We start from the raw sequence: 17,349 nt of genomic DNA on the forward strand, positions 1-17,349 counted from the left end.
TGTTACTGTCACTGGTACCTTGTTTTATAGGCAGTGCTAGGAAACTAATACAAGAGCCCAGAAACAGATGCACACAAAAAGTCAACTTATTTTTCACAAAGGATCAAAGACATTACAACGAAAAGAGCACAATCTTTTTTATTTATTTTCTCTGTATTTTTAGGGAAGGGTCTGCAGGGTGTTCAGGGTCTCACTAATAGATCAGACTTGTAGTCATTGTCCTGTTTACAGCCTCCCAAGAGATGGGCTTACTAAAAGAGCACAATCTTTTCAACAAATAGCGCTGGAATGACTAGACAAATACGTGCCCCCCCCCAAAAAAAAAAACAGTCTCAGACACTACATCTTTCATAAAAACTAACTCAAACAGGATAGCATACATAAATATAAAATGCAAAACGATAAAACTTCTAGAAGATAACAGACGAAATCTAGTGACTTTGGCCGCATGTGTAGCAATGAATTTTAACTACAACTTCAAAGGCACAATTCACGAAAGGATTAATGGATAAATGGATTCTATTAAATTAAGAACATTGATCTGTGACACACACTGTTAAGAAAATGAAAAAACAAGTCACAAACAGGGGAAAAAAAATATTTGCAAAGCAACTATTTGGTAAAGGATGTGAACCCCCAAAAAAATAATACTCTTAAAACTTAACACTAATAAAGAAAAAAGAAATCTAATTTTTAAAGGACCAAAAATCTAAATTTTAAAAGGACCAAAGAAATCAAGTGTGGTGCACATGCCTGTGCCTCTAGCCACTCAGAAGGCTGAGCTGAGTTTGGTGGTACATGCTTATAATTCCAGCACTGGGGAGGCTGAAGACTGCCTTGAGCTTGAGACCAGCCTGGGCTATATAGTGAGTTCAGGGCCTACCTGAATTACACAGTGAGACCCTGTCCAAAACAAACAACAAACAAACAAACAGGAAGAGTGAGGCAAGAGGACCACAAGTCAAGAATAGGCTGGGCAATTCAGAAAGACCCTGTCAATTTAGGGATGTAGTTAAGTGGTAGACCATTTGCCTAACATTCAGGAGGCCCTGAGTGTGATCTCCAAGATGAATGGGGTGTGGAACTCTGGACACCTCACCAAACAGGCAAAGAGATGACAAGCGTTGAGAAAGATATTCAACATTTTACATTGCAGGGGGCTTGTACATTAAATTGAGTGACCACTATATACCTGTTAAAATGGCCAGACTCAAAGACACACCACAGACTTCTGGTGAGGATGCATGCAACAGTAATTCTCATTCGCTACTGGCAAGAATGCAGTGATGCAGCACTTTGGGAGACAGCCCGGAGTCTTTGAGAGGCTTAAACAAGTCTTAGTATACAATGCAGTAATCATACTCCTTGGCATTTACCCAAGGGAGCTAAATGCTTATGTCCACATAAAAATCCATGCATGCATATTTGGTTGGGGTGTATATGCATGTGCATTGTTGTTGTTGTTGTGTGCATGTGCAATGTTGTCGCTGGTGTTTTGGAGATTGAATTTGGGGACTCTGCAGTGAGCTACAGTCCCAGGCCATTTTATAAATTTTGTATTGGGGTCTTGCTAAACTGCCCAGACTGGGCTTGCAGTCTTCTCTTCTCACCCTACCAGAGCACTGGGATTACAGGTGTGTGTCACATCACATCCCACTGCACATGGATTCTTTTTATCATAGCTTTGTTGGCAACTACCAAAACTGGGAAGCAACAAAGACATCCTCCAAGAAGTGAATGAATAAACAAACTGGTACAATCATACAATGAACTATTATTTAACAATGAAGAGAAATGAGCTATCAAGCCACATAATGCAACATGGACAAATCTTAACTGCATATAGCTAGGTGAAAGAAGTCAGTGTGAAAAGGTGAGGATGCATGCAACAGTATGCATGATTCCAATTATACAACACTTTGGAAGAGAAAAAAACTAAGAGATAGTTTTTAAAAATTAGTGATTACTGAGAAACTTATTTGGAGGAAAAAGGAAAAAATGACTAGACATTAACATAAAGGATTTTTAGGACAGTGTCACTATTCTATATGGTACTAAAAGTGTATAAACGTGTCAAACCCATAGAACTATACAGTGACTCACACTATAAACTACAGACTTTAGTAATAATAATGTATCAATATTAGTTCATCATTTTTTAACAAATACATCACATTCATGCATGAAGAAAAATGGAGGAGCAGATTTGAGGCTTCCAACTGAACAAAATGGGGAGCAGGTTTAAGGATAACGGGGAGGATGGGCGAGGGTAGAAACAAGTCTGTAACCCAGATGTCTTGGGTTTTCAAGTCATTTGGGCACAGGTGAACAGACCTTGGTCCCACTCACAATGGCCTACTGAAACAGTCTCCTCGGGGCCAGGGAGATGGCTCAGCGGAATAAGTGCTTCCCTGGCAAGTGCAAGGGCCTGAGTTCAACCCCCAGTTCCTCCATGAAAAAAAAAAAAAAAAAAAAAGAAAGAAAGAAAGAAAGAAACAGTCTCCTCAATAATGCTATGAACCCGAAAGGCACTATGCCTGCAGTAACATGAAAACAAGTTCTAAACATCTACCCTTAAGAACAGGAGGATAACACACAAAAGTTTAACTCTTAACTGGGTATTGAATGGGGAAGGAAAAAAGAAGTCATTTAAGAATTCAAAACTAAAGAGACTGGGGAGATGGCCCAGTGGAATAAGTGCTTCCCTGGCAAGTGCAAGGGCCTGAGTTCGATCCCCAGTTCTACCAAAAAGAAAAAAAAAAAAAGAATTCAGAACTAGTCAGGTGTCTCAGTTACCTTTTCTTCATTGCTGGGACAAAATACCTGACACCCAAAATTAAGGAAGAAAAGGTTTATAAAGCTTTCAGTTAGTGGAGGTTTCGGTTTCAGTCCATACTCAGGACAGCAAGTGTTTCTCTTATGTTGACTTCATGTGGACTTCACTCATTCTCTAGGCCAGATGTAGCACTCACACCCATAATCCCAGCACTGGATCAAAGTAAATCACAAACTCTAGAAGCCTGCCCCAAGACTGCATGAGGCTTTGGGGGGAAATCAAGACACAAACCCTAACATCAGGCATGAGAGCACATGCCTATAATCCCAGCACTAGGGAGGCTGAGACAGAAAGGTTGCCATGAGTTTGAGGCCAGCCTGGGCTACACAGTGAGTTCAAGGCCAATGTGAACTACATAGCTAGACCCTACCTCAAAACAAAAACAACAAAGAATTAAAAACCAAAGACGTGCTCTTTGTTTTGGTCTAGGACTGAAATCTGCATTATGCATAAAGTATGGAAAATTTTAAACTGAGAAATTAACACAAAAATTAGTCTCAAAACAAGAACAGTCCTGGGGGGAAGTAAAAGCAAAATTGCTTTAGAAAGAAACACATGCCCTTCCCTAATTTAAGTCACAAAGAGAGAAAAAAATAGATGAATTAAAAAAGAAAATACAAATATACCATAAGTATGATTCAGTATACAACAAAACCAATGAATAGCAAGACTGAATCCTCTAAAATTTGAAGTTACAGAATGACCCTGAAGTATACTGAAACAGTTAAAGCTATAAAAGTCAAAACTCTAACAAGAACCTATGCAAAAAGTATGTATAGGGCCAGGGATATAGTTCAGCGGCATAAGCACCTGCCTGGCAAGTGCAAGGTGCCAAGTTTGATCCTCAGTCTGGAAAAAAAAAAAAAAAAAGCACAGACCTAAAAAAGAGTAACAAAGAGATTCTAGAAATATAATTATTAAAACATAAAAAGCACAGTGGATTAAAAGCGCCTGAGGCAGATGCAGTAGCTAGGGTTTAATCCTTGGCACAATGCAGGCCCTGCCCCTGGGGAGCACAGAGACAGGGACTGAGACCGGACATGGTAGCACGAACCTGTAATCCCAGCACTTGGAAGGCTGAATGAGGGGAATCACTACGAGTCCAATCTACGTAGTGAGACCCTGTAGACCCTGTCCTAAAATAAAAACTAAAAAATACATAAAAAGGAATACAATTCACTATTCCCTGAACTGTGTCCCTCCAAAATTCCTTTGTTGAAGCCCTATTTTCCAATGTGATGCTATTTGGAAATACACCTTTGGGAAATAATTGGGTTTAGATGAGCTCGTGAAGGTGGGGCATTCATGATGAGACTGAAGAGAAAAACCAAAGAACTTGTACATGTAGGCAGATACTGAATATAATGTCAAAATTCTAAAAATGCTATCCTTTGGGCGGCCATCAGAGGTTGACATAAAAGGAAATGGAACTACTGAACTTTTATTTGATAATGACCACACTCGTTCTCAGCTCTAGGTATGTCAGTATCTTCATCATCACAAACCCATTAGAACTGGAATAAAAACCTTTCTAGGGGAATGAATAAAGGGGATTAGTAGCAATGAAAGGGCCAGGCTGAAAAGACAATCAACATCACGTGCCCCCGCTATGATTCACTGAGGACACAAGATCACTTATGTAAGTGTCTGTCACAAATATGTTGATCTGAATTTAAAAAAAAGAATTTTCTACAAAAATAAATGATGTATATTCTCCAAATATGTCAGTGTCTAAAAAGACAAAGGCAAAAAAACAAAACAAAACAAAACAAAACAAAAAACTATGCTAAATGAAAGAGATTTAAGAATCTTGGAAACTACACAATCTTGGATTTTTTATTTTATTTTATTTTATTTTTAGCTTTGGGTGGAGGGTGATTACAGACATTTGTAGAACCACTGAATGTATTTTTCTAAATGCCCCTAACTCAAAATAGATATATATTTTATCTATCTCTTTGCCCACTTTGATCTCAGTGTAGCATTCTTAGCAGCAGTTACTCTTTACAAATACAGATTCCGTTTTTCTTTAAGTACAAGGTAAAGATTTGTTTCTCCAAGAAGTGAAATCTTTTCCTTAAGTTACATCTGCATACTATTTATAAAATGCCACTGTTTCTAATTGCTAATCCCTTAAATGTTGTACTTCTGCCTCGTTTCTTATAGGAGAACATAAGCTCTGTAAGATAAGAAATTTTTAGGGTCTCTGAAGTAAATTTAGCAGTTTTCTTTACTCTTTCTTAAGGAAGAAGCAAACTTCAAGTGTATTTTCCTTTCGTAAGATGAAAAATATGAATTTTAAAAAACAAACATATTAATAAACAATGAACAAAGCTTACAAGGTCTTTGTTTTTATTTTTGGCTATATTCCAAAAGTGATAACCTTTTATAGTCATTTTCCCTCTCTTCATTTTTGCCAATTTTCAAAGGAACCCATATGCCAGGACTGAAAATGAACAAGGGTAAGCCAAAGAAGTGAGAGATCATTATCAATACAGTGAGGATTTTAATAAAAACTGAAATTTCCGCTCACATTATAATTATTCTACTTCCTTGAATATGTATCCATAACAGTCTTCTACCACAATATTAGTAAAAAGATCTTAACTTTCTATAAATTGAGCTGGAGATTCCACACAATCCATGCTAAAATCCCAGTGAGCTATATACATGATAAAATGTCACAAGGTTACACACAAAATTTAAAAAATGACTGCACACAAATAGACTGGTAAAATTTGATTAAGATTTAGCTGACTTTGTAATGCAGTACAGTTAGGTTTTGGAGAAAGCTAGATTTTGGGCACACAAATCCTCTTTGTATTCTTTTTGCAACTTCCTAAGAGTTTATAGTTATTTCAGAACAAAAAGGGAAAACATAAATCTTAGGTTTTTATATTTAACTTGAGCTGAATCTAAAATTTATGGAAAGGGGCTGGGGAGATGGCTCAGTAGAATAAGCGCTTCCCTGTCAAGCACAAAGGCCTGAGTTCAATCCCCGGTTCCGCAAAAAAATTAAAAAAATAAATAAATAATAAATAAAATGTATGGAGAAAAGCAAAGGATCTTGAACAGATAAAGTAACTTTGAAAAGTAGCACAAAGCTGGAGAAATCATAATGCCTGATTTGATGACTTCCTAATAAATTACAGTAAGCTAGACAGTGAATTATTTGTGTATACATCTACAGCAAAACAATCTAAATTATACCCAAACATTCACTGTGAACTGACAGTCATTAAAGGCAATTCATTTGTATTATAGAAGTCTCACAATAATAAAAATCAGAACCTTGATTATGGACAGTATGGTAATTGGAAAGGGACACTGGGCACTTTCTGAAGTTAAAGAAATATTCTATTAATATAAAGACCGAGTTATACAGTTGTATGTATTTGTTGAAACTCATCTTACTAACACACAGTAAGATTTGTTCACTTCTGGGCTGGGGAGATAGCTCAGTGGAATAAGTTCTTGCCTGGTAAGTGCAAGGTCCTGAGTTTGATCCCTGGTACCACACACACACACAAAGAATTTGTTCACTTCACTGTAAGTAAACTATAATTTTAATACAAAAGATACAAGTTACACAGAAGGTGTACAAAAATTTTGTATACAAATTAAATATCTTCCAAAATTTATCAAACCTCTCCCTTTTCAACCCTATTATTAACAGATGATTTATAAGGCACCTACTTATTATGTATTCTTATCTATTGCAAGCTTTTTTTTTGCGGTAAGGTAGAATCAAACTCAGGCCCTTGCACTTGCCAGGCAGGCACTTAGGCCACTGAGCTATCTATCCAGCCTTCAAGCTTGAAATTTTTACACCTCTGTGAATTATCTTTCTTCTCTCCACAAAGCCTGGCCAAATTTTCTCCAAGATCCCTTTCCATTCTTTACTGCTGTTTACCTTGTCTAAGCCATCACTTATCTCACCCTACCTTACATAACTTTCTAGCATAGTTCTGTGAATCCCTGGGATTCCCTGAGACTCTTTGAGGGTCTAAAGTGTCTAAGAGGTCACAACTATTTTCAGAACAATTAAAAAAATGATACTTTTATATACTGACATTTGCACAATGATGCAAAACTAGTAGGGGATAAAAATGCTGATGCCTTAGCACACATCAAGGAAGTGTCCCCTCAAAAAATACTAGCAATCACTGTATTCTTCACTGTAATGCACCCAGAAAGAAGAAAGGCTGGTTGGCTCCACTGGAAAATGTTCTTATTGAAACATAAATGTTATGAGTTTTACTAAATCTTGACCCTGAAATATATACTGCATGTGATGAAATGGGAAGTATGCACAAAGCACATCTGCTGCATGGCAGCTCTAGTAATTATGAGTTGCAAGCTGAACTAGCCACTTACTCTAAGCATTTTCATTCTAAAGAATGATGTACAAACTGTAGCTATTCATGAGAGATGACATTTTCTGGAAAATGAACTAAATCAGTTATTTCAACCAAAAAAAATTGTACTATACCAGTTGCAAGGATACATCTACTATTTTCAAACAGAAATTGGAATTGTGGAAAACAACTACCATCAATACTTTAAAACTTTTCTGAGCAGCAGTGGGATTCTTTGACACTATATATCAAGTGTGGCAACTCTAGGAAGAGCTGGATAACTTAATAAACTTGTATTTTCCCCCAATGACCAATGAATGATGCTCAAAAGTCATGTATGGGTTTTCAAAAAGATGCACTCTAGCCTGGTGCAGGCAAACACTTGTAATCTTACCTACTCCTGAAGCTGAAGCAGGAAGATCACAAGTTTGAGGCTAGCCTGGCCAATTTAACAAGACCCTGTCTCAAAATTTAAAAAGGGATGGGGATGTAGTGATGAGTGTCTCTAGATTCAATCCCCATTACTGTAAGAAGAAAAAGATTGACTTTAAATCAAATGCTAAAATGGTAGGCATCTGAACCTAATGACAGGAAGGTTCACTGACAGGACGGTACTACTGTAATCTGTAAAAGGCTACCGCTCATCAAAGACAATAGAGAAATATAAGAGGAGAACTTCCACAATTACCTGAAAAGGCTATCCAACTACTTATACATCATGAGAAACCAGATTTTCTTCACATATGTCAATCAAACAGAATACTGCAATAGACGGAAGCAGCAAAATGAGAATGTACTATATTCTATTCAACCAGCATGAGATTTGCAAAATGTACAATCCACTCTCCTCGATAAATTTTTTACTTTTTTTTTTTTTTTTGGTGGTACCAGGGATCAAACTCAGGACCTTGAGCTTGCCAGGCAAGCACTTATCCACTGAGCTATCTCCCCAGCCTTAAATTTTTTAATACATGGTAATTTTTCAATATGTGGTAATTTGTTACTTATGTTAACAAACTTTCCATTAATAACACAATAATGTTTTTAATCTCTCAGGCATAATGGCTATAATAGTAAATAACAACAGGTATAATTAACACAAAAACCTTTGAAGTTCTCAGTAATGTTCAGTGTAAAGGGTTTTGAAACTGAAAAGTATAAGGATTACAGATTTTACCCAACATATATTTCTGTCCTTCCTCTTTCACCTACTCTCACTACAGACTGTCAGAATAATACAGAGCACTTTCAACAGTATTGCTCCTTGTACAAAAGCCTTTGGTGCCGCCACACGTCCTAGTCTTTCATATCTTAACAACTTCACCTGGCTTGCACCAATTTTATAAATGGGCTACTTTATCTAGCAAACCTTATTTCTCCATGATTCCTGGCACAAGACTTCCACGTTAGTCAATCCTCTCTAGTCTCCAAGCCCTCACCCCCATCTCATTACAGTCATCTGCTTTCTTCCTCTCTCTTTATAGATTTCTAAATCTTATGGACTCTTAGTAAGGCCAAAGAGGGAATGCCCTGCATGTCAGTCTGAAAAATCTACCTATCTCTTATCTACAGCCTATAAACACAAGATTCTCTGAGCAAAAACAGTAGTCTATATAGAAGAAAATCTTACCTCAAACTTCTAAAAAGAGTTTAAACAACAAAAATGTCTCATTTAAACATACCTAAATATGGTCAAATCTAAAATCCTTTTATATGGTTTGAGGACTAAGGTCTCAGTGCAGTGCTACATTAGGAATCCAAACCCATAATCTCAGGTCAAGGCAGTCGGAACTCTGAAACGTGGTATCTTCCACATTTAAAAAGGACTACAAGGCAAAGGAAAGAAGAAATAAAATTTCATCTATATCTAAGGCCTCTTTGTCTTCTTGGTGAACAAAGTCTTCTTTTTTAAAAGTCCAATTTAACAATAATTTCATTATGTAATTATATTTTCAACATGCTTCTGCAACATGTGAATAGCATGCTAGTATACTTGGGATGAAAGTATTTCAAATTTTGAATTTTTCTAGAATACTAGAATATTCCCATATACAGAATGAGATGTCTTGGGGAGACAAGACCCAAGTGTAAACATGAAATTCATTTATACTTAATATACCCCTTACACATACACATGACTCAAAGGTGACTATATACAGCATTTTGGGCACACCTCCATTCTGACTGCAGCCTGTCACATGAGATAAAGAATGGAATTTTCTACTTGTGGCATTGGTACTTAAAAGTTTTAGATTTTGTAGCATTTGGATTTCAGAGTTTTGTAGTTGGCTAATCTGTAGCTGGTTACTAAGGGATGTTAATTTAAAACAGAATGACTTCATATATGTGTGTGTACGGCATGTTATATGCATTATGCATACATACACTGATATATACATATATAAGTACCTATGAACATGGCTTAATATACACAGGATAATCATATTAAGCCTACTGATTTAGTTTAGGCCCAATACCACTTCACTCACTATTGCCAGAGTGCTGGGTCAAGCCCAATGCTACTTGCTTCATAAAGTCTGCTGTTATTTCTGCCAATAGAGTAGCTTTTTCTAAATTGAGGTAGTTGTGCTTTCTTTTCATATTGCTTCAGTTATTCTTTCCATTAATATTTACTAAGACTCTAATATCTCAAGCACTCTTCTAGACTCCAAGGATATAGAAGGAAACAAAGCAAAATCATTCTGGATTTATACTCTAGTGGGTAATAAACAAGTATGTGATGATGCACTCCATAATGCATAATGAAAAATTAGATGTAGAAAAAAAAAAAAAAGAAAGAAAGAAAAGAAAGGCAGAACTGAACTTGAAGTTCACACAAGAGAAAAGGAACAAAAAGCCCCTGCACTTGCACGGGCTTCTTGGAGTGCACTAGATGGAGCGGAAGACTCAAGCTTCCACCAAGAAGCATTTTATATGAACATTTTTATTAGCTACATTAAGAAATCTCCAGAGGAAGGGGTCTTACTCTAAGGTGCCTGTATTTTATTGTGATATCCTCTTTATTCTGAATATTCACATTTCTACCAATTTTATTCAAATTTTCTTAATGAGGCTCTCCCAAATTGTAGAAACTTCAGGTCCTATCAATCTAGATCCAGCCCTAGTAAAGTCAGAGTGGAAGGAAGTATGGTTAAGAGCTACTTATTTATTTATTTATTGAAACTCAAGACCTTGCACTTGCCAGGCAGGCACTTGTGCCACTGAGCTTTACCCCCAGCTCTTTAATGCTATGATGGAAGTATTAGTCTTTGATGATATTAATCAGAACACCTGAGACCTGAGGTAAATGAAAAAGTGTAGCATGCAGTTACAGGGAAGGGTAGAGGAGGGGCATTCAAGCAGAGGCTGCAAGTGCAAAAACCCTAAGGCAGAGCTGGGGGAACTGAGTAGGTAAGAAAGACAATAGCAAGAAAAATGAACAGGGATAAATAATACTAGATAGGAACAGCAATTAATCATGCTGCCTATTATATATCAGGCACTGTCCTAAACAATTTCTAAGTATGTTCATTTTACAACAGAAGAAAAAGAATAAAACTCGAGGTCACAAAGCGAGCTGCTGGTGCAAGCAGGCAGCCTGGCTACCACAGTGTGCCCCTACATCACGATGGTGCTACAGAGAGGTCAGCTGTGTGCATCAGGAAGCAACCAGAGAATTACTCAGCTAGTAAGAGATTTATTATGACAGAAATGAGGAAACCAACAAGATTTTTGAAGGGGGGATATAAACAGGCTAAATAAAATCTTATACTAGAAGGGACCCTCATTGGTCATTTAATTCAAAGTCCTCTATACAGAGAGTTCCACAAAATTACACCTGATATTTTTTTCATTCTCTGTATGGTTACTTCAGGAAATAAAGAGCTTTTTCACAAGATAAGCATTTACATTACTGTACTTGAGTTTGTGTCTTTTGAATTTATTATTCAAATAAGAAATATTTGAATTTAAATATTAAAAATATTCTTATATTTTCCCTTTGAAATTTTAAATAGAATTACTCTTTTCCTACTTGATTATAATGCCCCCCACCTGATATTGAAGAATTCTATTCTGATTTCAATTAAGTTTTCCCTTCTCTAGTTTTTCAACCATTTTTTTCTCAACGTACTTTGATCTCAAACATTGATAGCTAAAAACAGGCATACATTTCAGTCCCTATAAATATCAAGCACTAAGCCTTGTCTTTTTTGCCACGTGCAGTCCCTAAGGCATTTCCTTTCATATTATTGCTGTTCAATGTATGACTGTTCAATTTACTCTTGTAAGAGAACTCACTAACTACTGGTATGCATTCTTACCACAGAATACCACACCAGATGTGCTTGCACAAACACATACAGAGAACAAAGCTTCGAGGTAAGTTCCTCTTTTATTTAAGGAATCAGATATGTATCAAAATTAGATAATCTTTTTTTTTTGTTTGTGTTTATAAAGTTTTCTGGAGAAAATACCTTACAATCTGTTCTACTGTTACCTTCTATCTCAACAGCTACTAATGTTAGTAAACTCTACCTTCATTAACCTCAAATGATCTTTCTGAAGTTCAGCACCATTTCCTATGGTCTCTTCAGAAGTTACTCTCCATGGAGGTAAAAATGACCATAAACCTAGGTAATGGGTTCCTTCAGTTGCTCTTTTTTAAGTAACATAAAGTCTTATGTTCCTCGTCAGAAGTGAGAGTTAAGGGGCCAGGGAGATGGCTCAGAAGAATAAGTGCTTCCCTGGCAAGTACAAGGGCCTGAGTTCAATCCCCAGTTCTGCCAAAAAAAAAAGTGAGAGTTAAGGACCAGCCAAATAGCTCAGCAGATTAAAGCACCTGCAAGCAGGTGCAGGGGCTGGGGGTTCGTCCCTGGGCCTGCCATGCTGGCCCCCTCCCTGGGGCGCATTGAGAAGAGTGGGAGTGGTAGCGCATGCCTATAATCCTAGCTCTTGGGAGGCTATAAACAGGCAGATCACTATGAGTTTGATCTAGTAATGAGATCGTGAACACCCCTGAACATCCCTAAAATACAAAAAAAAAAAAAAAAAAATTAAGTACTGAATTTTCTTGAAATGTTCTAACAAATTTTAACTTCAAAGAAAGATGATGGCATTAATCCAAATACATTGAAAGATGCAGTTACAAATAAGCTAATATATAATTCTCTACGTATACACGTTTCCTAAACCCTAACCCTAACCCTCCATATTTCTCCTCTTTTATAGTTTCCAAACCTACTTACATGCATTATCATGTGAATGCAACATTGCAGTTTCAGAGGAAATGGCTTCCAAATATATGTAGATTTAAAAAAAAAAAATAAAAAACTAACATTGCCAAAACATGTTCTTCAAGATAGCAAGACTTGGATACAACAAAGAAAAAGAAACCCATAATCAAGCTTGGAGTTTGCTGGGTAAAGCAAAGTTTCACAGGATTCTTTACCCCCAGACTTCTGAGTCTTTAATATAATCTTAGTATGGCATTCCCTGAAACACTCAGATGACACTTTTGGACAAACACATGTGGCAAGAATCCCAATCCAGAAGTAAAAGATGATTACAAGAACTCAAGACCTCACAAATTATCAAGACTTGGGCCTGGCGTAGTGGCACACTCCTGGAATCCCAGCACTCCGGAGGCTGAGGCAGGATTGTTGTGAGTTGAGACCAGACTGGGATACAAAGTGAGCTCAAGGTCAGCCTGAGCTGCACAGCGAGACCCTGTCTCAAAAAACTTGTGACTTGATGAAAGTTGGCCAAAAGAAAAGGCACACATTTGGAAGAAGCGGTGGTCTGTGAAAAAAGTCAGCACAAGACAATGAGACAGTGCAAAGTTGGACAGAAAGCTAAGCCCTGTCCTGAGAATATGCACATATGATAGCTCTAAGAGCCAGCGATTTGGTTCAGCAGCACAGTGCCCGCCTGGAAAGCTGCAAAGTCCTAAGTGTGATTCCTGGTACCCAAAACAATAAAATAAAATGAAACAAAAATTAACACATAAGATACTTCCAGCAATAAACCTAGAAAAATGTAAGGATATGAAAACTGTATGGATAGCGACAGTACAAATTAAAGTGGAAAACTGCCCGACAAAGGGTGCCACAATGCATACCCATATTAGACGGTGATGATATGATTTAGTTAGTAAAGAACTACCTAATTTCCCCCAAGGAAATTCTGAAATGACAGACCTACTGGTCACTCACTACTCTCTTTTTGGATCATGGTCCCCTTTGAGAACATAATGAATACCATCTCTCCAGAAAAACACAAGGATATACAATATTAAGCCTATTAATTTCAGACAACTTCATGGGCCTCTTGAGGCCCAAGCACAGAGCTCTCCAAGAGTTACTACAATTAAGTCCAACTTAATTCAATGGTTCCATGTTTAGCACCTACAGATCAACAAATTAAAAAGCAAACCATAAAATTTTTAGGAATAAAATGCATTCCTAAACAACACAACTTGTATAAATAGGAAAAATCTAAAACAGCAAAACAAATATGAAAAATATGTATCTCTATAGAATGAATGTGATTACATACACACAAGAAATACAGAAATAGCTTAAGCTTTGTGTTATTTAGCAGGCAAGGGACTATGACACCAAGAACCACATAGTTTCCCTGCTCTGGGTTCCTGCTATTGGAAGATTCTGGCAGGAAGTGCCCGAGCATCTATCATCTGACGTCCACTTGGCAGGCTACAAAAACAGGGAGGCCTGGCGCCACAGCAGGAGTCAGGGATTTGTACTACTACTTAAAACTCCACACTAACTCAGAGCATGGCTACAAATGGAATGCTGAATTAAATGTGTGCCTCTGTTTCTCCACTGGAGATTCATCACTGTATTATCTGGCCATGTCCTGTTTTTGGAGAGGCAATACCTTCTACCTGTTGAGAATGTAGTCTCTGAATTTTGGCCTTACCGCCTATCAATGTTGGCAAGTTACTTTAACGTTGCTTTATGTGCCTTGGTTTCTTCAACTACAAACTGGAGCTAATAATGTAGAGTTGTTGTTAGGACTGAGTAGAAAAATCTTTAAAAATATTAACTCATATTACTGAGATTTAAAATGGATAACAAGAGTAATCAATTTAGTATAGCTCTAATGCACTTAGACGTCCCAAAGACATTACAGCCCTATTTTTCATTTTACTTTTTAATCAAGTAATTCAGTTACCCATAATCATTTTTAAAATATTTTTAATCTTTTATTTATGTATTATTTATTTGGTACAGGGTCTCCTATGCAGCTCCAACTTGTAGTGATCCTCCTGTCTCAGACTCCCCAGAGCTGGGATTACACTTGTGTGCCACCACACCCACAGTGCACCCGCAGTACTGGGGATGGAACCCAGGTCCATGTGCTTGCCAGGCAGGCACTTAGACCACTGAACTATCTCCTCACTGTCATTTTAAGTTGTATTAAATAGATGAGCAATCATTCTTATGAAGAGCCTCCTGTATCATCTGCCACCTAAGACATACATCCCTAAAATTCTCCTTAACTTTTATCTGAATAAAGCTGAACTCCCCCATCAGGCATTAGCTACTTGGATCCATCCTCTATTTTCACAGTTGCCATCATCAAATTCCAAAACATTATCCTTAGTAGGTCGATACCAATGGCCTCCTAACTCCCTCCTCACTGCTCTTCATACTATAGTTCTGAGAGCTTTCAGAGACCAAAGTTTAAGTCCAGTGGCCTCTGTGACTTTTGCACCAGCTTCCCAATGTCCAAGAGATCAAATCTCCCCACAAGAGCTAAAAGGCCTGCAAGATCTGGAGACATCCTCTGTCTGACTGCTCACACCATGAGGCCTGCTTCCAAATCGTTACTGACTGTTCTGGCCTCAGAATCATGCTCGCTCCGTCCCTCTGTGCGGCATCACGCCCCCTCCCCACCACCCCAGTCATGCCTAGTTATTTTTCAGATCTCAGTTACTAGGTGATAAGCTTCGGGCCACTCGCCCTCCATACAGAGTCCTCCTGCCTCTGCAGCACAAAGTATAGCTGCAATAATAAAATATAAACATCACGCGAAAAACGAGACCACATCTATTTTATCTACTGCTACAATCCGAATGCTTAGATGCCCAGTACCTTATATATTGTAAGTGTGCTAAATACACCTGTTATTGTCTATAGGAAAAAAAAAAAAAAACGTGAGGGTGAAAAGCAAATTATTTACAAAACAAGACAAATGCATTAACAGCAGCTGCCCTTTATTAAATACCCAAGTTAACTTATGCGGGCCAGGGCGACAGCTCACCGGTATAAGCGCCTGCCTGGCAAGCCCAAGGTCCTGAGTCTGATCCCTGGTACATTGAAAGAAAAAAAAAGAAAAAAAAAGTCCTCCCTTTTCTAAATTACCTTATGCAATTGCTGAACAGTAAAAACCTATTCCTTAAACCCGGGGCAAATTAAAAGTTGAAACTCTGTAAAATTCAATTTTCTTTGTGCATCCTCAGGTGTTACGTGAAACAAGAGGCGTTCAACTTGAGTTACCGGTAAGAAGATACGCAACTAAATCAAGACTGCCGCCACATTTGGCCTTCTCCTCCTCCCTTGGCAGTCTCTTCGAGGCCAAGAGTTGAGCTGGCCAGGGCAGAGTGATTTATCCTCCACATTTAGAAGTGGTCCCTCTACATTAAGAATGCTCGCTGTCCTAATGGGCTTTGAATTCTCATCTTGTCAAACCAGTACCTTTCTTAAGTATTGTTTGGTTCTTACGGGTCCCTGACACACAAAAAAAGTCCAATTAAATCTGAACCTAACAAAGTTGATCCTTTCTAAAAAAAAAAAAAAAGAGGAAAAAAAGAAAAACAAAACTAACGATAGTAGATCTCTTTGTAAAAGAAAATTATTTGTAAAATTGAAAGAAACTGATAGGTGGATGTTAAAAGGGTATTAGAGCAGAGGGGCTGTGCACAGAGGCTGTCGGGGCAATCAGGAGCGCAGGCCTGCAGGGCAACAGCGGCAGCTCAACCGACAAGGGACGTTCCCAGGCCCTCCGCAGAAGCACGCAGGTTTGACAAACGCCAAGCCCCGCCGCCCGACGGGTGCCACCGACCCTACCAACGCCACAGACGTGCAGCCCAGCTGCACGGCGCTGAGCTCAGGGGCCCGCTGCAAGCAGCCCAGCCCTGGAAATGCAAGGAAGCCGGGAGGTGTCAAAAAGCACGTCAGGCGCACGGGCCAGGTACGACCCGGGGATCTCGGGGTCACACCCTCGGCCCTTTGTTGGGTCTCGGGCGGCGGAGCGCGGACTCCGGCGGCCCCGGCGGGTGGGCACCCCGCGGCCCGGGACGCGCGGCCGCAGCCTTTACCTTGTAGACGTCGCCGTAGGTGCCGCTGCCGATGCGCTGAATCAGCTCGAAGTCCTCCTGCGGGTTCCGGCGGGACAGGTCGAAGCCCGGGTTCATGGCGGGCCCCAGGTGCCCCCCGCCTCCCTCCCGGGCAGGGGAGGGGGGGCGCTCAGGGGGCCACACGGAGAGTGGGCGCCGCGGCCGGCCCCCTGCGCCCCCGGCGGTCACAATCGCCCGGCTCCACCGCTCGCCTCGCGCCGCGGCCGACGACGACGACAACCCGCCTCACGTCCCCGCCCCCCGCCGCCGCCGAGCTCGCCGCGGCGCCGGGCCGGGTCACACCCACAAGGAGCGGAGAGCTCCCGCCGCCCCTCGCTCGCGGGAAGCCTCCAACATGGCTCCCGCCTCTCCTCCCCGCCCCCCGCCCTCCACTTTCCCGGCGCCCGCCCGACTGCGCAAGCGCGAGCCCGGGCGCGCTCCACGCTCGGCGCTCCGCGGCCCGCCGGCCGGAGCCGACCCGCGGCGGAACGACTCTGGGCAGGGTTTGCGGGCCCGCCGCGGGGACGGGCGGGAGGTGGCTCGGAGGACAGGGCTGGAGGCGCGCCGCAGGGCAGTCCTGAGCAGGTAGTGCAGTTGTATCTCGCGGGAAGACGGTGGCCCAAACTTTTTTGTGAAGAATAGGCTACACCGGGATTCCACGGCCTTTCTAGGGCTGGGGCGCGAGGGTCGCCCGGCCACAGAGGAAAGGGGCCGCGCTCGCCCCGACTTGGCGCGCGGGCTCTGCCGCGGGTCGGGCGCAGGGGACGGTGGGGCGGCGCGCGGAGGGGGCGGGG

At 40.2% G+C, this 17,349-nt stretch overlaps 1 protein-coding gene across 2 annotated transcripts in view; it reads right to left on the bottom strand.

Annotated features, from left to right (window-relative positions):
• Positions 1 to 16,950, bottom strand: part of Map4k3 (mitogen-activated protein kinase kinase kinase kinase 3) — a 202,518-nt gene extending 185,568 nt beyond the window's left edge. For both annotated transcript variants that reach the window (XM_004627636.2, XM_004627635.3), the window contains exon 1: positions 16,538 to 16,950. In XM_004627636.2, the coding sequence (XP_004627693.1) occupies positions 16,538 to 16,633 (96 nt within the window). In that variant the 5' untranslated portion in view covers positions 16,634 to 16,950. The remainder of the gene's footprint in view (positions 1 to 16,537) is intronic.
• Positions 16,951 to 17,349: the final 399 nt, after the last annotated feature.

This window comes from Octodon degus, unplaced genomic scaffold (genome assembly GCF_000260255.1).
Source record: "Octodon degus isolate 3935 unplaced genomic scaffold, OctDeg1.0 scaffold00020, whole genome shotgun sequence".
Lineage (NCBI taxonomy): Eukaryota > Metazoa > Chordata > Mammalia > Rodentia > Octodontidae > Octodon > Octodon degus.